General features: G+C 57.8%; 4 protein-coding genes, 1 long non-coding RNA gene and 7 other non-coding genes across 13 annotated transcripts; 1 reads left to right on the forward strand and 11 right to left on the reverse strand.

Annotated features, from left to right (window-relative positions):
* Window positions 1–492: 492 nt before the first annotated feature.
* Window positions 493–6413, reverse strand: CWC25 (CWC25 spliceosome associated protein homolog). Its single transcript, XM_027445513.3, has 10 exons — window positions 6262–6413; window positions 5769–5941; window positions 5269–5505; window positions 4793–4862; window positions 4313–4440; window positions 4005–4074; window positions 3349–3539; window positions 2701–2781; window positions 1949–2110; window positions 493–1194 (listed from the first exon to the last, which is right to left on the reverse strand). Exons 1-10 carry the CDS (start codon window positions 6277–6279, stop codon window positions 1080–1082), a joined length of 1245 nt encoding a protein of 414 aa, XP_027301314.2. The 5' UTR covers window positions 6280–6413; the 3' UTR covers window positions 493–1079.
* A 993-nt stretch (window positions 6414–7406) lies between these two features.
* On the reverse strand, window positions 7407–10507 carry LOC119714059 (uncharacterized). Of its 2 annotated transcripts, none has more exons than XR_011805140.1 (3): window positions 9889–10507; window positions 9418–9511; window positions 7407–8364 (listed from the first exon to the last, which is right to left on the reverse strand). It is a non-coding gene; the product is annotated as an uncharacterized lncRNA (long non-coding RNA). The 2 variants fall into 2 exon arrangements; XR_005261219.2 differs by lacking the exon at window positions 7407–8364 and adding an exon at window positions 8629–8920.
* TRNAC-GCA (transfer RNA cysteine (anticodon GCA)) lies at window positions 7435–7506 on the reverse strand. The gene has a single exon. It is a non-coding gene; the product is annotated as a tRNA-Cys (tRNA).
* Window positions 7738–7809, reverse strand: TRNAC-GCA (transfer RNA cysteine (anticodon GCA)). The gene has a single exon. It is a non-coding gene; the product is annotated as a tRNA-Cys (tRNA).
* On the reverse strand, window positions 8178–8249 carry TRNAC-GCA (transfer RNA cysteine (anticodon GCA)). The gene has a single exon. It is a non-coding gene; the product is annotated as a tRNA-Cys (tRNA).
* TRNAC-GCA (transfer RNA cysteine (anticodon GCA)) lies at window positions 8488–8559 on the reverse strand. Its single transcript has one exon. It is a non-coding gene; the product is annotated as a tRNA-Cys (tRNA).
* TRNAC-GCA (transfer RNA cysteine (anticodon GCA)) lies at window positions 8943–9014 on the reverse strand. The gene has a single exon. It is a non-coding gene; the product is annotated as a tRNA-Cys (tRNA).
* Window positions 9246–9317, reverse strand: TRNAC-GCA (transfer RNA cysteine (anticodon GCA)). The gene has a single exon. It is a non-coding gene; the product is annotated as a tRNA-Cys (tRNA).
* TRNAC-GCA (transfer RNA cysteine (anticodon GCA)) lies at window positions 9592–9663 on the reverse strand. Its single transcript has one exon. It is a non-coding gene; the product is annotated as a tRNA-Cys (tRNA).
* Window positions 10508–11411: 904 nt separating the features above from the next.
* On the forward strand, window positions 11412–13748 carry PSMC3IP (PSMC3 interacting protein). Its single transcript, XM_038168832.2, has 8 exons — window positions 11412–11544; window positions 11619–11722; window positions 11805–11894; window positions 11982–12093; window positions 12195–12340; window positions 12575–12628; window positions 13075–13134; window positions 13219–13748. The coding sequence occupies exons 1-8, from the start codon at window positions 11511–11513 to the stop codon at window positions 13276–13278; spliced, it is 660 nt and encodes a 219-aa protein (XP_038024760.2). The 5' UTR covers window positions 11412–11510; the 3' UTR covers window positions 13279–13748.
* Window positions 13749–13976: 228 nt separating this feature from the next.
* On the reverse strand, window positions 13977–18467 carry MLX (MAX dimerization protein MLX). Its single transcript, XM_038168831.2, has 8 exons — window positions 18352–18467; window positions 17776–17812; window positions 17553–17642; window positions 17080–17186; window positions 16688–16787; window positions 16385–16484; window positions 15893–16094; window positions 13977–15514 (listed from the first exon to the last, which is right to left on the reverse strand). Exons 1-8 carry the CDS (start codon window positions 18394–18396, stop codon window positions 15458–15460), a joined length of 738 nt encoding a protein of 245 aa, XP_038024759.2. The 5' UTR covers window positions 18397–18467; the 3' UTR covers window positions 13977–15457.
* Window positions 18468–18806: 339 nt separating this feature from the next.
* Window positions 18807–20615, reverse strand: LOC113839989 (coenzyme Q-binding protein COQ10 homolog A, mitochondrial-like). Its single transcript, XM_027445610.3, has 5 exons — window positions 20202–20615; window positions 19971–20081; window positions 19690–19879; window positions 19258–19359; window positions 18807–19151 (listed from the first exon to the last, which is right to left on the reverse strand). The coding sequence occupies exons 1-5, from the start codon at window positions 20240–20242 to the stop codon at window positions 19002–19004; spliced, it is 594 nt and encodes a 197-aa protein (XP_027301411.2). The 5' UTR covers window positions 20243–20615; the 3' UTR covers window positions 18807–19001.
* Between the last annotated feature and the right edge of the window lie 72 nt (window positions 20616–20687).

Genomic DNA, 20687 nt, shown 5'->3' on the forward strand with positions numbered 1-20687 from the left:
CGGCGCCGCGCTGAGGGGGCGCCAAGATGGCGGAGGGAGGGGGCGGGGCTGGGAGGGACCACGGCTGCGGAGCGCGGGGGGATAAATAACGGGGGTGCTGAACGGGCGGCGAAACGGAGCCGGTCACCGCTCAGCCCCGGTGCGAGCGGAGCGAAACGAAAGGAAACGGGGCTGGGCTGCGGCGGGCGGCTCGGCGAGGAGCGGCCGATGAAAAAAGAACGGGCAGATAAAATCCGCCCCCCCCTCCCTCCCCGCCCCGAGGTGGTCTCGCCCAGCTGGCGGGACGTCCCCGCCCGGGCCACGCCCCCTCGCGGGGATGGACCAATGAGCGGCGAGGCGCCTGGAATTATGAATGGGCCGCTGCTGGCGTCACGGGCCGCTACTAGAAGGCGCCCCCGGTGCGGCTCCACGGCCCCGGCGCCCCCCCAGCGGCACGGGAAGGGGCAGGGGCGGCACGAACGGCGCGGAAAGAACGGCTCCGGGACGGACGGCTCGGTAGGAACGGCTCTATTGCAAGCACAGCCCTCTGCCGCCACGCACCGACCCCGCACCCGTATCCTGTGCGGTGCCAGATCCGCTCCTCACCCTCCCCTCCGGAGCTGCCCCCACCGAGAGCGACCCCCACCGGGAACGACCCCCCCCCGGGCCGGGGCTGTGCCACGCACCGGGCCTGCAGGGGGTCGGGGTGGGCCGTGAGGGCTGCCAGAAGCAGGGCTTCACTCAGCCAAAGGAGCCCACAGGAGCCTGACGCAGCAGCTACCGCCCCGCAGAGCCCGGCGCTAAGGATGTACAAAAATGGAACCACACGAGGTGGAGAGAACAGGGAGAGCTCGGGCACTAGGCTAGGGAACGCCAGGGCACGCGGTTCCTCCAGCTACGGCGTGTTGGCGAGGGTGAGGGCATCACCCAGGGAGGCGCAGCGCCAGGAGTCCGGAGCACCCCGCAGCACAGAAATCCAGCACCTCTCTGTGAGGTGGAAACTGGTCCTGGAGAGAGCAGTGAGCCTGGGCTGGAGGCCTCTCACCTTTGGGGATACGTGTCCGCTTAGCTCCTGCACAGGAGCAGGGGGAGAACAAGTTTCATCTCTGCATAAAGTTTTTTTCCAAGGCCGCGGGAGTTCTCTGAAGGGAGTGGATGTTGCGCTTTACTCGGTCCTCTAGAGTGGAAGTAGACGCGCTCTCTAGTTTTAAGCGACTGCAGAAAGAATAATGAATCAAAAAATTAGACTCTTTTTCCAAACGTAACACCATTTCTAGCAGGCTTCGTTATCCCCAAGTCATCCACCTATGAATCTAAATGAATCTAAAATAGAAAGGAGCAAATTGTTTCACATTAAAGTCTGCTCTGCAGGAACTGACTAGCTTTTAGTTTGGCTTGTAGCAAATTTGATGCTTTATTTATCTGTGCTTAGAAATGTATTTTCAGTAGTTTTCAAGTCTCCTCCATCTTCCAAATATAACTATTAGTTATAAAAGCATCTGTCACAGGGGAGTTGATTGCTTTTCTGGGAAGAAACGAGGGAAAAGCAATGTGCCACAATGGCATGCCACTAGAATGGTCCATGTTGTTGTGCAGAGGTTTCAGTCCCACAAGCCCCTGGCACACAAACTCCTGATGGATTTGCAGGACTAAAGCTATTGCAAGCTCCTAAAAATAGAGAACTTAAAATCTGCTTGTGAAACCCCAGGCACTTCTACAGGATAGAGAAAAATAACTAACCACAAGTCTCCTGGTCTGAGCACTGAGGTTACCACATAAGTTTACAGTGTTTTTGAGATTAATTAACAGAATTTGGAAGAACTAGATGTCCCTAGTTTTACTGCTTAAAAAAAATATAGACAGATCTACACCATAATCTGAGCATCTCAAACACTGGTTCCACCACCCACTCCTGAGAAGATGTGGCCTGTGTTTCCCTGGAATGAAAACACAGATAATAGACACTCACTGCAAGAACTTTCCATCCCGGGAGTCCAGCTTCTCCAGCTCTCGTTCCAGCTCCTCCTCCTTTCGGTGTTTCCTGAGGTTGTTTGCTCTCTCTTCTTCCCGCCACTTGGCATTTTCCATCATTTCCTGGCGTTTACGCTCCAGTTCCTCCGGAGAGATCTTTCTAGATGTGTAAAAAACACCACTACTGTAAATAAAACTCTGCTAGGCCACAACCCTCTTTTCCTTTCCATTCTTTACGAGTTATGCCCCTCAAAATTGGGGGTGTTTAATATGGCTTTTCCTTTGGTACCCCATCAGCAAAGCTTGCAAGTTCAAGTCTAAACGTTCTGCTCTACCGTGCCCCCAGGAAAGCCTGTTTTTCTCTTCCTTTCTGCCTTCTCATTTTTAATTGACTGGTAAGGTGATGCTGTCAAGGTCACCTTTTCCTGATGACAGTAAACCAGAATGCTTCTAATTAACAGCCCGTAGGACAAAGCCTTTCTTCGCATTACTGCCTTGCAAAGTGATGCGAGACATATGGCGAGCCAGCAGCCCCGTGAATCAGTTTGGGAAGCTGTCCAAGGAGTTAACGAACAACCAAGCTCCAGAGCACTGAGCTGAGCACTTCGTCACTCTCTGTCTGACTTTCCCGAAATCTGATACAATCTATTTTAGACAGCAGAGTAAATTTGATTCACAGATTACACCGAACTGTTTCACAGTCTTTGGGGCAACTTCCCCCCAAAAGCACAGGGACAACGTTTTGCTTACCTCGTGTACCCTGGAACATGCTGTCGTCGGTAGCTCTTTTTAGGGGAAGGGCTTCTGGCTCTTCCTTTCTCCTCTCGATTGCTGTTTGTAACACAAAAATACCTCTTTTTAGGACAGATGAACAAAACATATGTTATTACACCTCTAAATGTTACCTGGATTTTTTGTACGCATTCTGAAACTAAAATCTCTTCCGGAACTACAGGACCGTTACCTGGCTGCTTTGTAAGCAAATGTTAATGGAAACTAATCGTGTACTGAGTCATATTTTTAATCTGATTTAATTATTTCATTAGCAAGCAATGAGCACTTGGTATCTGATTTTATCAGCGTTTAGTAGGGGTAATTCAGCAATTACAAGTACCTTCTAAAGGAAATTAGGGGCCCAAATTAAGTACAGGCATAAGCAATGCCTAATGTGTGCACCCAGGAGGAGGCTGTTGCAAACGAGCAGCACGTTGCAGACAACAGGGCCCCTCCAGCTGCTAACCTGTGTGTTTCTGCACTCGTACAGCTGTGCAGCTTCTGCCTTTACACCCAGGACTGAACACTGTGGCAGGAGGAGACTGAGTAACAGAGCTTTTGATTCCTGAGAACTGCCCCCACCAGCAGCCCCTGGTTTACGTTTCCCGTGTCAGCCCCACTCACTGTTTGCTGTGCCTGGATGGAGACCTCGATCCCCTGCTCCCCGACTGTTCTGTGCTCTTCTTGCTCCCACGTCTCTGCGGTGAGCGGGACTGGCTCCTGGACCTGGAGCGATCCCGGTGCTTGTGGGGGGCCCTCTCCTGGCTGGCAGCTGGGGAACTCCGGGACTTGTGGCTCAGGTCAGAGTCTCTTACCTGGAATGCAAAAGTGACCTTCAGGAGAGATGTCCCCTGAGAGCATCACAGCGAGGCTACAGAGGAGACCTCAAGTTAGACTAAGGACAGGAACCACAAAAAACATTTTTGTTTGTATTTATCGCATTTCCTAGGTTCTTATTAAAGCCTTCACCTTTAAGACAGTTTAACTTACGGTGTATCACACTGAAATTGTTCTGACAATTAAGCACAGCATTTAAACAGACGTGTGACCCTGGTAAGAGAAACTAAATAAATCCTAACCTGCGTTCAGAGAGAATAAATGTCCTACCAGCATCTGAACAGCTTCGGTTTCAAGGCTTGGATGGCTCCAAATTGAACTTTCTTAAATCATAATCCCCTTCTACTTAGTGGAGCAGCCTCTTGCAACAAGCTGCCTCAACTTTTGCTCTTCCCTAATCCAGGAATTTGCTGCTGAAAGCTGTGTGAAACACGGGTCCTTACCTGTAAGCCATATCCTGGGACTTTGGTAGGAGCAGGTTTCCAGGAGGAACTGTTCATCTTCTTCTGAGACCTAACGAGAAAACAGAGCAGTAGTTTTGATGCAGATGAGCTCAATAACATAATATTTTTTACATTAAAATGTCATAAAAATAACAATGCGAAAACAATGAAGTAACAATAGAGAAATGGTTAGGCAAATTAAGAGCATTAATTAGAAAGATAAGGCTTGCAGAGGATTAGAAATACAAGAAAAACAGCCAGCTGAAACAGGACATGAGATATTTTTATTACAACACCTCAAAACATACCTAGCTTTGCTTCGCTCATCATCACTGCTGGTACTTTCACTGCTAGAACTGCGGTGTCGATGTTTCTTGTGCTTCTTCTTCTTCTCTTTCTTCTTCTTTTTCTCTTTTTTATCCAAGCTGTTTTGCAGCTATAAAGGAAAACACTACCTCATTAGCAATAATTACTGTCCCTACACTCGTGCAGTCAGCATCACAAGGCAAGGGCAAAGTAAGTAAATCACTAGCTAAAAAAGCACAGCTTAGGAGCAGGAAGAGAAAAATACCACTGAATCCAAAAGGATGAGAAATTAATTGCTGCTGACAGACTGATAAGGAACCTTGTCCTATTATATGGGGATCAGACAAAGCTGAATTTATTCTGTTTTCCTATGAAAGTCAGGAAATGGAACTCAGCTCCTTCTCCTAAATATTAATTTGACCTATGAACCTGTCCTCAGTTCAGTGCTTTGAGTCTGTGAAGGAGTATGGAGATAAACCTACCAGTTCTTTGATTTTCTTCATTTTCACAGGATTATTCAGAACTTCTCTCTTCTTTTCCTCCTCTCTCTTTCTAAAGCAGAATAAAAGAAAATTAAACTAGTATTTACAAGCAATTCAAAGTATATTTTCATGAAAGACCCCAAGCACAACCTCTAAAAACATATAAAGCAGAATGACAATCTTTGTTGAATTCAAGTTAGAAAAACTACTGAAAAGCAGTAAACTGACTCAAACACGTTATTTGACTTATTGCTGTGCCTAGAACACACAACCAAAAGCCTGCTAGTCATGTAAGCGGCTGGTGAACTCTCTGCAGCCAGGACTAGCACCTACAACCTACAGCTCACAAACAGATGAAACTCTGAGGAACAAGCTTAACAGCAATCTTTACATAAACAGCTAAGAAAGTTTTTATCAAGTTACTGTTACAAACGTTTTGTCCGATCTACTGCCGCTTTCACCCCCATGTTTGGTACCTTATCATGAAGAGCGGATCCTCACGGATTTTGTTTGCCATGTCTAGAACGGAGTTGGCACCAGACTTGGCAAAAATGGAGCCTGGGAGAAGCCCGGTCTCGTTGGAACAGCCCGCATCCTTGTCTTCTGTCTTCTCAAAGACGTATTTGTCCACGGGGCGACCCATCAGGTACTCCTCTCTGTTGACCATGCCCCCAGGACCCTGGTACATCCACTCCAGCTTCTCTTCTCTTTTCCTGTTGCAAACAAGAGCGTCTTATTCTCTATTACAGAGCTCTACAAGTAAAACCTTTCCCTTCTAAAGGTAAAACTAAAAGGTAAAACTTAAAGTGCTGGCTTACGAAGGTGAACAGAAAACTTTCTACATCGCACACGTTAAAAACAGTGCTGAAAATATGTCCCTCAGGGGCACCAGCAGGGCACGGAGCACCTCACCAGGCAGCACCGGTCCCCAGCAGGCTGTGGGTGCCGTGGTGTGGGCTCCGCGGCCGCTCCTCACCTGACGGTGCCCATGTCCTCGGCGTAGCGCTGCATCTCCTCGCGGGCCCGCTCCTCCTGCAGCTCCCGCTGCAGCTCCTCGATCTTTTTCCGCTCGGCCTCATGCTTCTGCTCGGCCTTCCACACCTTCTCCACATTGCGCAGGGTCTGCGGGTGCCAGCTCTTCTTCAGGTTCTGCGGGGGCAACAACCACAGCAGGGCCTTGACTCAGCACCCCAATAAGGGGCCAGGGAACGGCCTCGGGACCCCCCTCCGAGCGGGACCGGGCCCTAAATCCGCACCCCGAGGCCCTGTCCCGATCCCTCAGGGCCCGAGGCCCACACCTCGAGGCCCGGGGCCGGTACCGGAGGCCCGGGGCCTGCTCCAGGAGCCCACGGGCCCGGAGCCCGCACCCCGAGGGCCCTTCCCAACCCCCCCGAGGCCCTGTCGGGATCCCTCAAGGCCCGGTACCGGTACCCGAGGCCTCCCCCACCCCGGCCGGACCCCCCCCTCACCAGGTCGCCCCCCCCCATGGCGCCGCTCGCTCCGCGCTCCCCTCCCCGCCGGGCTCCGGCCGCCGCTCGTCACCGGGGCGTGGCGCCGGTTGACGACGTCACTTCCGCCGCGCCGCTGATGGCGGAAGGAAACGGAAGAGCAGAGCAGGGCCCGGCCTTAGGAACCCCCCCCCCGGGGGCCGGTTCCGCCCGCGGCGGGATTCGAACCTGGGTCCTCCGGGCTCCCAGCCCCGCGCCCTGCCCCGGAGCCACGCGCGGCTGCGGCGGCTGGGGCGTGGCGCAGGGGGGAGCGCGGCTGCCCGCGGGGCCGGAGGTGCCGGGTTCGAGTCCCCCCGGGGGCGGGAGTCAGCGCCCAGCCCGGCCGCGTTAATCCCGGCTTCCCCCGAGCTCGGTGTTTATCTCGGTTACTGCTCCGTCTGCATCGCCTCTGGGGCTTGTGTGTAAAGTAAAAAGACAGGTGGAATAGGAAGGTGTGAGTGGGTGTTGTGGTGTAAAGCTGGCAGGGGGCTGGGAACCGCCCGGCTGCTTCCAGCTCGCTCTGCCCCGGTGGGATGGGGAGGGAACCCGACAGGGAACGATGCGAGAAGTCAGGGGTTGTCATAAATATAATGGTTTACTAGGTACAGCACAAGCTGTGCCCACAAACAAAGCAAAACGAGGAATGAATCCAGCCTTTCCCATCAGCTGGCAGGCGTTCAGCCGCTTCCAGTGGCTCATCACTTCCACAGCTCATCAAACACGACAGCATTTGGCTGCCCCAGAAGCTCCCGATGTTGTCACCCCCCTCCTTTACCCCAGCTTTTATTGCATGGCATCAGATGGTACGGAGCATTTCCTTGGCCAGTGTGGGGCAGCCGTCTTGATCTCTGCTCCCCTCCTGGCTTGTGCATTCCCAGCCTTCTCCCAGCAGGGCAGCAGGAGAAGAAGAGTCCTCGGTTCTGGGTGAGCACTGCTTTGCAGCAACTCAAACACCAGTGTATTATCACCACTGTTTTCATCAAAAATCGAAACCACAGCATCATACAAGCCTTAACTAATAAAATTAGTTCTCTCTCAGCTGAAACCATGACAGGTTGGCAAAAGAACGTGAAGTGACCCCAAAAACCTCTGGGGAATAAGAAGGTCTCTCCCTATTCTGTCTGTAAAGAAGAAAGGATGGAAAAGGAGGTAAAGAGGGGGCACCTGGAGTTGAACCAGGGACCTCTTGATCTGCAGTCAAATGCTCTACCACTGAGCTATACCCCCTGGAGTAACACCTGCACCAGGTGGTTTTAAAAGCACTTACACACACCCAGTGTCTGACCACGGGTTAAGATTCATTAACTAGAAAGCAGCCTGGACAGGGCAATGAACATAATTGCTGCAAAGAGTTACTACAGAAAATTGCAAACTTAGACAAAAACAGCGCAGGGCAACTCAGAGCAGAAGCCCTGAGCTTTCCTGGGCCAAAAGCTGGTTGAAAAAGACAAGAAAAAGAGGGGGCACCTGGAGTTGAACCAGGGACCTCTTGATCTGCAGTCAAATGCTCTACCACTGAGCTATACCCCCTGGAGTAACACCTGCACAGAGGAATTTTACAGCACTGCACGCGGAGCCCAGTGTCCATGTCCAGTGGATAGAAGCCTTTAACCAACAGCTCCCTGGGCATGGTAATGAACCTACCATAATGGATGGCAGCAGGGAGTCGCTGCACGAAATCAAGACCAAACACACACAGAAGCACAGAGCTACTCACGCAGGGCAGAAGCCCGGTAGGTTCCTAGCAGGCAGGCACTGAGTGCCTTGAATATTGCAGCACAAAGACTCCAACATGTAGGACAAGCTCCTGAGACCTAAGGTGGTGTGTCCATCTTCTATTCCTGTGATGAATTCTGGCAAAAGGCTGGCTGAAAAGGACAAGAAAATACAAGAAAAAGAGGGGGCACCTGGAGTTGAACCAGGGACCTCTTGATCTGCAGTCAAATGCTCTACCACTGAGCTATACCCCCTGGAGTGACACCTGCACCAGGTGGTTTTAAAAGCACTTACACACACCCAGTGTCTGACCACGGGTTAAGATTCATCAACTTGGCAGCAGCCTGGATGGAGTAATGGACATCACTTCTGCAAAGAGATACTACAGAGAATTACATCTCACACAAAAACACACAGACAGCACACAACTACTCGGAGCAGAAGCCCTGAACTCTCCTAAGTAAAAGGCAGTTTAAAAAGAACAATAAAGAGAGGGGGCACCTGGAGTTGAACCAGGGACCTCTTGATCTGCAGTCAAATGCTCTGCCACTGAGCTATACCCCCTTGGGTGAGCAAACAGAAAGGTGCAGGAAAAAAAAACAACAACAAAAACAAAAATCACAGAGAGCTCAGTTGTTTTTTTTTATTTGACAGACTCCTTAGCATTGAAATGCACATGCCAAAGTATATTCAGAGAATCAATACAGGAGACAAAGCGTAGAACCACTGCAGTCTCTTGGCTGATCAAAACGACTCCTACAGCCCAAAAGGAAGCATCGTGCCTTTGCTTAGTCACTGACATGCACACAGATTTGGCTGAGTTTCTAGATTAATGCTCTGTCCTGGGTTTGGTTCAGAGACCAGCCCTTTGGCCAAACAGTAGCTCACAGGATCTAAAAATGAGGCAAACACCTTGTCCTTTTTCCTGAAAAAAGCACAATAAAAAGAGGGGGCACCTGGAGTTGAACCAGGGACCTCTTGATCTGCAGTCAAATGCTCTACCACTGAGCTATACCCCCTGGAGTGACACCTGCACCAGGTGGTTTTAAAAACATTTATACATGCCCAGTGTCTGACCACGGGTTAAGATTCATTAACTTGGCAGCAGCCTGGACAGGGCAATGAACATAATTGCTGCAAAGAGTTACTACAGAAAATCGCAAACTTAGATAAAAACAGCGCAGGGCAATTCAGAGCAGAAGCCCTGAGCTTTCCTGGGCCAAAAGCTGGTTGAAAAAGACAAGAAAAAGAGGGGGCACCTGGAGTTGAACCAGGGACCTCTTGATCTGCAGTCAAATGCTCTACCACTGAGCTATACCCCCTGTGGCAGCCTCCTCCACTGCTGGAAGTTTTCTGCTCATTCCAAACAATTCCAGCACCCCAACAAATTACTCCCAGCACAAAAAACACCGCAGGAAATACCTCTCTGCTCACAACCTCCACGGTGCCAGTCCTCTTCTCCTGTCAATCTTCTTCTTGCTGCCTGGCTACCGCCACGTCTGCCAGAGGACGTTCCCTGCAGAGAGTTCAGGGGAAAGCTGGCAACTGAGAAGCCCCAAATGGACCTTTTGGGGGCAAAAACATAAGGAAAAGGGGAGGGCGCACCCGGATTTGAACCGGGGACCTCTTGATCTGCAGTCAAATGCTCTACCCCTGAGCTATACCCCCACCTGGGCAGCACCTGCTGCATTCCAGGCCTTGTGCTCACAGCACCTGCGGCACGGCTCCCACAGGAATTCCCTCTCTTTGACCTCCTCCCGGCCTCACCAGCCCGAGGCCTCGCACCACACCTGCTCACAGGCCCCTGGGGGACACGCCAACCACTTCCCACTTTGCTTTCCCTTACAGCACCTCGTGATGGAGTAGGAAAACAGAATACCTGGAAACACCCACCTCAGGAGGCCTCCGAAGGTGCTTGGCCGTGCCCCTGTGTGCTCAGGGCCTCACCCAAACCTGGCAGGGAGCAGCTCTGGTGCTGCCCGCAGCCTCACTGACTTCCTCAATGATGGGCCGGAGGCTGCAGGGCAGGGAAACGCCGACACCCGGAGCCTCACCGCCGCCTTCCAGCCGGGCCGGGCCCTGTGAGGACGAGCACAAACGTTTTATTTAGCACCGGGCAGACATCAAAGGCTGCGGGGTAAAATAATTCACCCCAGAGGTAACGCGCCACAGGCAGGGAGCGCCGGGGCATGTAATTAAGGTAATGAAGCAAAGGAATAATGAATTATAAGCGGGGATAACGAGCTGGAGGTGCGGAGGCCGAGCTGTGCCCGCCCCAACCCCACAGGCCCATGCAGGTGCCGGGCCCACCTCTCCCCGCCGCCCGTTAACGGCCGGGTCCCCCTCAGCCCCGCTCCAGACCCCCGGTACCGGCCGGATCCCACCCGGCCGCGGCTTCCCGGGGCAGGTCGGGGGGCGGCTGCCGGTGCCGGTACCGGGGCTGGGGTCCGGGACCCGGGGTTCCGCCTCCGCCTCCGCCCCCCCGGTGCCCCCGGCCCCGGTCTCTGCCGCCATCGCTAGGCCCCGGGCCGTGGCGCCGTTTGATGACGTCACTTCCGGCGCGCCGCTGAGGGGGACCCCGGGGAGCAGCGGGGGCGGCGCTGGGGCCAGAGCGGGGGGATCCTAACGGGAGCCCTGGGGACACCGGGACGGCCCCGGGGGCCTTTACGCAACCCCACAGGACGCAGGACTCTGCGCCTCCTCCCTTTCCAAACAACCCGAAATGTAACCGGAACGCTAACCCTAAACCTGACCCTCATCGTAACTGTAATGACCCTAACCAAAACCCTAACCCTAACCCTAACCCTAAATCTCATGACCCTAACCCAAACCCTAAGCAAAACCCTAAACCAAACCCTAAACCTCATGACCCTAACGACCCAAACCCTAAAGCGAACCCTAACCATAACCCTAATGACCCTAACCCTAATCCTACTGACACTAACTCTAACCTTAACCCTAATTCTAACCCTAACCTGAACCCTAACCCTAATGACCTTTACCCTAACCCTAACGACCTTAACCCTAACTCTAACCCTAACTCAAACCCTAACCTTAATGACCCTAATCCTAACCTTAACTCTAACCACAACCCTAACCTTAACCCTAACCCGAATGGCAGATCCAACCCTATCCCAAACCCTAACCCTAGTGGTGGAGCTAACCCGAACACGAACCCTAACGACCCGAACACGAATCCTGATGACCCTAACCCTAACCAGGGCCCTGGACACTTTCCCCCATCTGCTCCCCAATGGAATCCTTTGGGTAGACCTGAGCTCCCTCGGGAGCCTCGACGCCCCCCCATACACACACACCACGTGACCCGGACCCTGCTCTCAAACTACCCGCGCACCCCCCGCCCCTCCCATTTCTGGGCGTGGCTTCGCGTCCGTCATCCAATCACCGCCCTCCCCTCTTCCTCCCTCCCGCTCCGATTGGCTGCAATCGGCGGGGGTGGTTCGCTCGCCGCGCCGGAAGCGCGTCATTTGGTCGGCGGGCGGCGGAGGAGGAGGATGAGCAAGGGGCGGGAGGGCCCCGCGGCGGGCGGTGAGGGCCGGCGGGGCCGGGGGGCTCCCAGCAGGGCTGGGGCCGCCCGCGGTGACCGCGCCGCTGTCCCTCAGGAGCCGCCGCCGTCCTGCTGCGGTACCTGCGGGAGCAGAACCGCCCCTACAGCGCCCAGGACGTTTTCGGGAACCTGCAGCGGGAGCACGGGCTGGGCAAGGCGGTGAGCGGGCCGGGCCGGGCCGGGCCTGGCTGGGCCTAGCGGGGCGGGGAGCGGGGCCTTGCTGACCGCCCACCTCCCTCAGGCCGTGGTGAAGGCGCTGGAGCAGCTGGCCCAGCAGGGCCGCATCCGCGAGAAGGTGTACGGCAAGCAGAAGGTTTATTTCGCCGACCAGGTGAGCTCCGGGCCGGCCACAGCCCTGCCCCAGCCCCCCCCCCCCAGGTCCCGCTGAGCTCCTGCTGCTTCCTCCCCCCCCTTCCAGGAGCAGCTCCCGGCCGCCAGTGATGCGGAGCTGCGAGGGCTGGACGGGGAGATCGCGGCGCTGTCGGCTCAGCTGCAGGCTCTGCAGCAGGGCTGCCGGCAGATGGAAGCGGGTGAGGGCTCCTGGTACGGCCCCGGTGCCGGCCGTGGGCTGCAGGGTCGGACAGCTGGGAGCCGGCTGCTGGTCCTGCCGGTGATCGGCGTTGCCTTGCAGAGCTGAGGGAGCTGAGCGGCTCCATGACGACGCCCGAGATGGCCCGGGAGGTGGAGGAGCTGAGGAAGGACTGCGCCGGTTACGCGGACAAGCTGGAGAGGATCAAGTCTGCCACCAACCACGTCACGCCGGAGGAAAAAGAGAAGGTGAAGAGGGGCTGGGCACTTTATCAATTCAACCTGTCCCTCTCCTGAGCCATCACAAGGCACAGTTCATGTCCCTGTAAGGGCTGTGAGTTGCTCCTGCTGCCTGAAACCCCTCTGGCCATAGCGCAGATGTACGATGTCCTTGGAACCAGACATTTCCCAGCTTTGGGCTTACAGAGGCTCCGCAGGTTGGCTCCTGGCTGGGTTGTTCTCACTTTGCCTTGCTCTTGGCAGGTGTGCAGTGAGCAGAGGCTGTACTGCAAGGAGTGGAGGAAGAGGAAGCGGATGGTAAGGCTCTGCTGTGAACATGGGGTGGTTGGGGGGGAGCAGTGGCAGTGACAGTCCCACGGTGACGCTGGTGCCTGTATGGGACAGTGGTTGGCAAGTGTTCTGTGAGCTGTGACACAGACTGGGGGGACTTCAGGCAAACACTGTGACTATTAAAGGTGCTCTGTGCTCACTGCCGAGCGCTGCCCGGGCTTGGTAAGGACTAATGTGTACCAAGAGCCTCTGGGAAAGGCCATGTCACTGAAATACCTGATTAAGAAACATCTTCAAATATTGTTTGTTCTTGTGGAAACAAAAGGAATGCTCCTTGAATCAGAAAGAGCAGTTTCCACCTTTTCCTGAGCTGTGCTGGCTCTGACACCCCCTGCGGGCCAGTGCCTGGCAGCTGCAGCAGAGGCTGGGACTCAGCCCTGAGCCTGACCCCAGGGCTCTCTCTGTCCTGCCAGGCGACCGAGCTGCTCGACGCCATCCTGGAGGGGTACCCCAAAAGCAAGAAGCAGTTCTTTGTAAGTCCCAGTGCCTGGCTCTGCCCCGGGAGGGCTGTGCCAGCAGCTCCCATCCTGCCCCGAGCCCCTTTTGTCCTCACACAGGAGGAGGTTGGCATCGAAACGGACGAGGACCACAACGTCACCCTGCCTGCAGCCGTGTGAGGTGCTGAGGGAGGCCTTCAGGGAACAGAACGTGCTGCTGACACTCAGCTGCTGGTTTTGGGCTGTTTTTTTTTTGGGGGCTTGTCCCGCATCTTTTGTATGTGTTTGTTTTAAGTGCTTTGCCCCTGGAAGGGTGGTTGGAACGATTAACTCAGCACTGAGCCCTTTCCCTTTCTCCCTTGCCGAGGGAATGCCATTTCTTTCCTTACCTTCAGCCCAGTGTCCTGTTGAGGGCAGGTGTCTTCACCGGGCTGTGGCCAGGAAGCTGTAACTGCCCTGGTTTGGAGGCTCTGGTGGCGTAGCAAGAAGAGGAAGCGAGTGCCTGGTACAGGTGAATGAACTGGGTTTGGTGGGGGCTGCAGAGCCCCAGCACGAGTTCAGCAAACTGAAAGGCAGGGGGCGGCTTCTCAGGGGGTGCACGGAGCTGTACACAGACTAGGATTCATTAAACACCCTGCTTTTGTTCCAGATGTGCTTTGGTGTGGTGTCTTCTGTGTTCAGAGTGCTGCAGGGCCACCCTTGGGTGCAACTCCCCTGCCTGGGGGGTAGAAGGCGAGAGCCAGGAGGGTAAAAAGCACAGCTGGAAAGCTGAGCCACAGCTGCTGTGAAGGGCTGGGCTTCCAGAAATTTTGTGTCCAGCTCTTACCTGCTCCAGGGAAAGGCTCTGGGAGCCCAGCCACAAGAACTCAAAGCAGAGGTGTCATTAAAACATTCAGCACAATTTATTTCATTACTTCTCGTCATAGAAAAATAACGGCAGGTCTGTAAAAACCCCCATCCTCCTCGCGAGGTGGGGGGCTGCTTCTGGCAGAGGCTCTCAGCCCCCAGCAGCGTTTTCCTTCCTCACCAAGCAACCCCTCCAGGGCCACGGCTGCCCCACGTTACCAACTCCAGGCATCACCCCCAAGCTCAGCTCCTTGGGGGCTTCCACTGCTTTGAATTGAAAAGAACACCCAAAAAAAGGGGGCTGGGGAAGAATCGCGTATAAAAATTAATCCCCAGAAGGGTTCCTCTCGAGTCAGGCAGGAGCAGCTTAACCAAGCTCAAGCTGCAGCATCCCGACCAACAACGTGGAGCTGGGAAACAGCATTAAAGAGGGAAAACCACCCTAAAATAGCTGCTGGAGGGGTAGCAAGAAGGTGATGAGTGAGACCAGACCCTGCTGCAGGCATCGCTGCTGTGAAGGGGATCCAAAAACCCCCAGAGCAGCAAACGGCTCCTGCACTGCTCCACCCCATCTGTGGGGGTCACGGTCACTGTCCCAGCAAGCATTTGTCTGCACAACTGACACCGAGAGGGCTTCACAATGATTTCAGTGATTTATAAAATAAAATCAAGGGTGGTTATGTGTATATACGTATAAAAAAAATCCTATGGTTCTAAGGAGGAGCAGTGAGAGCTCCCGGCAGCGCGGGGCTGCGGCTACTGCACTACTTCCCTGGTCAGCATGGCCACGTCACGACCTGAAGCGCGATGAAGCCAGGCACATCTCAACGAGCACAAGCAGGAAAAGACTGCAAAGAAAGTCCGCTCCCTTCTGGGCTTTTATGGCTACAAAGAGAGGTCAGGACAGCGAGGCCCCGGTGTGCTCCCTGCGAGCACGGCCCTGGCAGTGAGGGGCTGATCATTCCTGCAGCTCCCCAAAGCATCTCCGCAAGCCCAGGACAGCCTCTTGTCCTCCTAGGAGCTGCTTCGGAGGGAGGGAGGGAGAGCCTGCAGCTGTGGAACCCTCCTAATCTGTGTTACAACAGCTTTTAGCATGCTTTTTTCATTTCCCAGGGGCAGAAGGGTTTTTAGCCCAGAGCAGAGCTGTTCTGCCAGCACGGCTGTGGCTGTGGAGAGTCAGTGGCACAGGCAAACCCAACCACCACCCGCCTGCCTGAGCTAAGGACTCTCTGCTGGCTGCCAAGACACATTCAAAACACTTTTTTTTCCCTTTTCCCTTTGCTAAGTCCCTAGAAGTACTTGGTAACGTCAGCTGTGCCAGTACCTGTGGAGCAGAGATGCGTGCACAGCCTGGTTTCGGTTTTGCAGTCACAATAAATAAATGGAGAAGCTTCAGGAACAGCCCCGAGGGGCACAGCCCGGCCTCTCCCTCACCCAGCACCTGGGCAGGAGGTGCCCAGCTCCGGCAGGGGCCAGGGAGGCGGCAGCCCTGGAGCTGCTGGTGAGGGAAGGCTCAGTACAGCTGGCTCTTCAGTTGGTGCAGGACCCCGATGACGATGTCCCGGAGCGTCTGGGGCAGAGAGGAGAGCCGGTCACTTGTTGCAGGGGAGGAGCAGCCCTTCCCTGGTGAGCTGCTCCTGCTGAAATCCCCGTCGGGGGGCACACGCGGTGCATGGAAACGATCACCCTCCGTGGTCCTGGGCTGCAGGGCCTCGGCACGACAAGGACCTGCTCTGCCTGCGTGCCTCACCCCCCTCAACGGCTTCTTAACTCCCAGCAAATTTTTAGGTGTCTTAAGGACTGGGAAGGAGCAGGACCCCTCCTGAACTGTTTTAAGGGGCCAACTTCCAGCCCCAAGCCAGCCCGGCAGCTGGAGGTGGGATCTTACAATCATGGAACCGTTAGGACTGGAGAAGCCCCTCCTGAATCGCCTGGTGCCCGTGCTCACCTGGGGCTTGCAGTGCTCCTCGATCCAGCTGAAGACGCAGGCCGAGAGCTCCTGGAAGCTGGTGACTGAGATGGAGGCGTTGAAGGACTGGAAGAGGGAATCCATGACGCCCTGGAAAACGTTGAACTTCATCTGGTCGGAGATCTGGTCCTTCCCCTCATTCGGGTTGTCCTGGTGAGCTTTCACGATCTGCTCGTAGTTCCTGCAACCAGCCAGGAGCCCGCGGGTGAATAAACTCCGGGCAGCTGCAGCCACCGGGAGCAGATCTGTTTTCAGACTCAGATCCACCTCACGCTCAACTCCACCAGCTGGCCTGAGCCAGAGCCCTGCTAACGAGCACCTAACGAGGAGGGATGCCAGCGGGGAGGCACAGGATTGGTACCTCAGGTGCTGGGCTGCCTGGGGAGCGCTGGGAGCACCCCACAGGAGCCTCGCAAGGACAGGGGAGAAAAGCAGCAGGAAGGAGGGCAGCGAGCGCGCAGTTTTGCTTACACTTTCATGATCTTCAGGGCCATCACCTCTTTCCTGAGGATAGAAACTTCCTCTTCTTGCTTCTTCTTTTCCTTGTGCAGGAACTGGATGTAGTCGATGGCTGAGCAAGAAAATACAGCGTGAGGTGTTGGGAGCACGCACGGCCCCCCTGAGACTCCCAGGGCAGCAGCTCCTGGTGGCCCCAACTCTCCTGTGGGTCAGCACCTGGCCTCCCCTGACCACAAGGTTCCCCCCCCGAGCTGTTGCAGGGTGTTTTGGGGTTTGGGAGCACCTTTTTACTCTCCCCCCCTGCTCAGGACTCACTTTTCTGGAGGACGATGGCCTTGCTCAGCTTCTGGGAGCCGATGGAGAAGTCCTGCTGCTGGCAGGTGGGGACGATGGCCTGCAAGTCGTCGTAGCCTTTCTGCGGGGGAAGCAGAGCCCCGTGTTTGGGGTGTGGGTCACACAGCCCACCCCACCCAGGGCTCACACGCAGGGTTTGGGGTGTCCAGTTCTGCCGTGGCTTCACACGGGGCCAAACCCCAGCTCCCACCACGCAGCCGGACAGAGCCAAGGCGGCTCCCAACACACGTAGGGTTAGGAGAGTAAATCCAGCATCAAAAAAAAAAGGGAAAGGGGCACAAAAAGCAGGGTCCTGAGCGCCGCAGGGCCCCGGGAAGGGGTGAGCCACCGCGCTCCCACGGCCTCGGGGTTACCTTGATGGCATCTCGCCTCTTCTGCTCCGCCTGCGTGTGTGCCCGCCTGCGCTGGTCCTTGTAGGACTCCTTGTAGGGCTCCTGGTGGTAGTCGCTGTCCTCATCGTCTGCGGGGCGACAAAAAAATGTGAGCACAGGAGGGGGGGCTCAAGCTGGGCCCACTCCTCCCGCAGCTCTGCAACGGCCCCCAGGACAGTTTGGGGACACCCCTGGGACAACTTGGGGACACCCCTAGGGCACCCCCAGCTCTGTCCACATGGGGCCAGGCAGCAGGCAGGGGGATGAAGGGAACAACCCAGGGATAGACCCCAAAACCCACCTGTGATGGGGACGGAGAAGGGAATAACTGGAAGACAGACCCCAAAACCCACCCATAATGGGGACAGAGGAGACAATGACCAGGAGATGGACCCCAAAACCCAACCGTAGGGCTCAGAAGAGGCAATGACCGGGGGCCAGCCCCCAAAACCCACCCGTGTTGGGGACGGACGAGGCGCTGGTGGAGCCGATGCTGTTGGCACGGGACACGACGCTCCCCTTGCGGGCGCAGTCCCCGAGCAGCGCTGCGGGCAGGCGGGCGGTGAGGGGGCGAGGGGCGGCCACGGCCCCCCCCCCCTCTCCCCGCCGCCGCCCCCCCGAGTCCCGGGGAGCCCCGGGCCGGGTCTGGCTGCAGCCCCGAGCCCCGCCAGCACCTACCCGAGTCCAGGCCGTTGTCACCGTAGGCGGCGTCCACCTTGGGGCAGCGGGGAGAAGGCGGCGGTCAGCGCAACCGGGCACAACGGGACCTGACCGGGCCCAACCGGGCCGAACCGGGACCCAACCGGGCTCAACGGGGACCCAACAGAGCCGAACAGGGCCCAAGCGGGACCGAACAGGGACCCAACCGGACCCCAACCGGGCCCAAATGAGACCCAACCGGGACGAAAAGGGCTCAACGGGGACCAACCGAGCCGAACCGGGCCCAACCGGGACCCAACCGGGATGAACCGGGCCCAAATGGGACCCAATTGGGCTCAACCGGGACTTAACCGGGACGAACCGGGCTCAACCGGGCCCCAACCAGGCTCAACCGGTACCCACCGGGCTCAACTGGGACCAACCGGGACAGAACCGGGCCCCCTCGACCAGGCCGAACCGGGCTCTACCGGACCCAACCGGGCCCCCTGGCCCTTTGCCCTCCGCCCCTCACCTTGACCTTCACCCCCCCGCAGCCCCTCGCCCGTGAGGCCCGTTCCCGGTGCCCGGTTCCCGGTGCCCCCCCCCCGTTCTCACCTTGCCCCACGAGTCCTCGGCCGCGGCCCCGGGCGGCTCCGCCATCTTCCGCCCGCCCCGGTCACGTGCCCGCCCGCGGGGGCTGATGGGAAATGCGGGCCCGAGGCGCCGCCAGGGGGCGCCCGGACGGGACCGGGGGAAGGGGGCGGGGCCTGAGGGAAGGGGGCGGGGCCTGAGGGAAGGGGGCGGGGCCGGGTCGGTGCCCGGTGTTTGCGTAACGGCGCTGACGTCACTGTGACGCAGGGGGCGCCGGGCCCGGGGCAGAGGCCGTGGGCCGCGGCCTTCCCTCGGCCCTGACCCCGGGAACGGCCGGGAGGGGGGGGCGGCGGGGGCGGGACGGGGACAGGAACGGGACGGGGACAGCAAGGGGACAGGGACGGGATGGGGACAGCAAGGGGACAAGGGGCAGCACAGGGATGGGGGCCACACGAGGAGAAATAACGATCCCGAGCCAGTCCGTGCCCCAAATTTTATTGCCCAAGCACCACAAACAGAGCGGCCGCACGGCCCGAGGCCGCTTGGTCCTGGTGTCGACAGCGTTCAACAGGAGCGGGGCTTACAAAAAAAAACAATAAATTATCTCCGGGGGGGTTAAATAGCCATAAATAGGGGGAGGCCTCAACAGGGCTGGGGGCAGGGGGAGGCCGAGCTCAGGCCCGGCGCGCTGCTCGCTGTGCAGCCTGCGGCCCGAAGAGCTCCCGCGCCCGGCCCTCGAAGGCGGCCACCATCTGCTTGGCCACCTCGTCCAGGAAGAGCGCGGCCAGGCGGGAGTGCAGCGCCGAGCGGAACTCGAAGGAGACCTGGCAGGAGGCGGAGAGGTGCTGGGGAAGGCTCGGGGGGGACGCAGCGGGGCCGGCAGCCCCCTGCCCCCAAAGCCTGGCCCGGTCCCCGGTGCTGTAAACTCACCGAGAAATCCAGCGAGCAGCTGTCCGTCCGTCCCGGCAGCCCCGGCCCGAAGCTCCACAGCGTCTCCAGGTGCCTGAAGAGCCGGCAGTCGCTGCTCACCGCCTGCGGGAGGGCAAAAAAAGCTGCTGGGGGCCCAGGCACCGCGCACCCAGCACCAGGCAGAGCGGCAGGAACGGCCCCGGCCCCATCCCCAAGTGCCAAGCAGGGGACAGGACACGGGGCTGCTGGAGCGGTTTTAGGGCAGGGGGAGCGTTGCTGGGGGCGGCTTTCCTTGCACAGGAGCAGTTTGGGGTCTCCGGATCCAGGGTGCATCGCAGCCCCTCGCCCCCGGTGCCCCCTGCCCCCAGCTTTTCCCCCCGACATGGATCCTGCTGAGCCCCAGCACTCGGACACAAACCCCAAACCCAAGAGGGGGGGAACACCACGGCTTACCCGGATCTGCCGGGGCCCCAAGGACACCTCGGAGAGGTACCGCTCGTGGAGGGGGGGGAAGCCGACCTCGAGCTCGGCCCGCAGCACATGGCCGCGGCGGGACAGCACGGCCGAGCGGCGGCACCACGGCACGAAGAGCCGGTAGTCCCCGACGTTGGCCACCAGCTCGTACATCTGCTGTGCCGAATACCTGGGGAGGGGAGGCAAAAATACAGCTCAGCACCAGCACCTCGCACCCACCCGGTAACCGGGTTCCCCCCCCCCTCTGATACCGAACTCACCCCAGGACGCGGTGCTCCCGGTACCCGGTGGCACCGGAGCCCACCAGGCTGAGGAACGGCCGCGTGGGCTGCACCGGCTGCGGGCACGGGGAGCAGAGGGCACCGGGGCACCTGGAGAGGATAAAAAGGGGGTCAGAAAACCGGAGCTGCTGCCCCTCGGTGCTCTGCACCGACCCCGGTCCCGGTGTCCCGGGGTCCCGGTGTCCTGGGGTCCCGGTGCCGGTGTCTCACCGGGCAGCAGCCCCGAGCAGCGTCCGCCCGCACCCGGCCATGGCTCGGCTCTGCTCTGCGCGGCCCCGTGCCCCGTGCCGGTACCGGGGCGGGACGGCCCCGGGTGCCCGCTGATATCACGGGGGAGCGCCGGGGGCGGGACCGGGCGCCCCGCCCACCCCCCCCGCACTCGGACCGGGTCCAGGACCGGCACCGGGACCGGCACCGGGACCAGGACCAGTTCCAGGACTGGCACTGGGACCAGCACCGGGACCGGCACCAGGACCGGCACTGGGACCCCCAAACCACACCCGGTGGAGCCACCCCCGGTGTAACGGGAACGCAGAGGGGGGAGCCCAAGGATGAGGGCACCGGGACCAGCACCGGGAGCAGGGCAGAGCCCCCGAGCACCCCCGGCCGTGGGCTGGTGGCACCGGGGGGACACTGGCCGGTGGCACCGGGGGACGCCCCGGTGGGCTGCTGCCCCCCTCTGAGCGGGGAAGAAGC

Source organism: Anas platyrhynchos, chromosome 28, assembly GCF_047663525.1.
Source record: "Anas platyrhynchos isolate ZD024472 breed Pekin duck chromosome 28, IASCAAS_PekinDuck_T2T, whole genome shotgun sequence".
Lineage (NCBI taxonomy): Eukaryota > Metazoa > Chordata > Aves > Anseriformes > Anatidae > Anas > Anas platyrhynchos.

Excerpts from the sequence above, each read along its gene's own strand:
- CWC25 (XM_027445513.3), bottom strand. Across the intron at positions 4,441-4,792 it reads TGAAGAAAATCAAAGAACTG|CTGCAAAACAGCTTGGATAA; the intron begins GTAGGTTTATCT and ends TTTCCTTTATAG. Across the intron at positions 2,111-2,700 it reads CATGTTCCAGGGTACACGAG|AAAGATCTCTCCGGAGGAAC; the intron begins GTAAGCAAAACG and ends TTACACATCTAG.
- PSMC3IP (XM_038168832.2), top strand. The coding sequence starts at position 11,511 with ATGAGCAAGGGGCGGGAGGGCCCCGCGGCGGGCG. Across the intron at positions 11,545-11,618 it reads GGAGGGCCCCGCGGCGGGCG|GAGCCGCCGCCGTCCTGCTG; the intron begins GTGAGGGCCGGC and ends GCTGTCCCTCAG. Across the intron at positions 11,723-11,804 it reads AGCACGGGCTGGGCAAGGCG|GCCGTGGTGAAGGCGCTGGA; the intron begins GTGAGCGGGCCG and ends CACCTCCCTCAG.
- MLX (XM_038168831.2), bottom strand. The coding sequence starts at position 18,396 with ATGGCGGAGCCGCCCGGGGCCGCGGCCGAGGACTCGTGGGGCAAG. Across the intron at positions 17,643-17,775 it reads TGACAACGGCCTGGACTCGG|CGCTGCTCGGGGACTGCGCC; the intron begins GTAGGTGCTGGC and ends GCCTGCCCGCAG. Across the intron at positions 17,187-17,552 it reads CTCGTCCGTCCCCAACACGG|ACGATGAGGACAGCGACTAC; the intron begins GTGGGTTTTGGG and ends GTCGCCCCGCAG.
- LOC113839989 (XM_027445610.3), bottom strand. The coding sequence starts at position 20,242 with ATGGCCGGGTGCGGGCGGACGCTGCTCGGGGCTGCTGCCCG. Across the intron at positions 19,880-19,970 it reads CGGGAGCACCGCGTCCTGGG|GTATTCGGCACAGCAGATGT; the intron begins GTGAGTTCGGTA and ends TCCCCTCCCCAG. Across the intron at positions 19,152-19,257 it reads GCTGCTCGCTGGATTTCTCG|GTCTCCTTCGAGTTCCGCTC; the intron begins GTGAGTTTACAG and ends GCCTCCTGCCAG.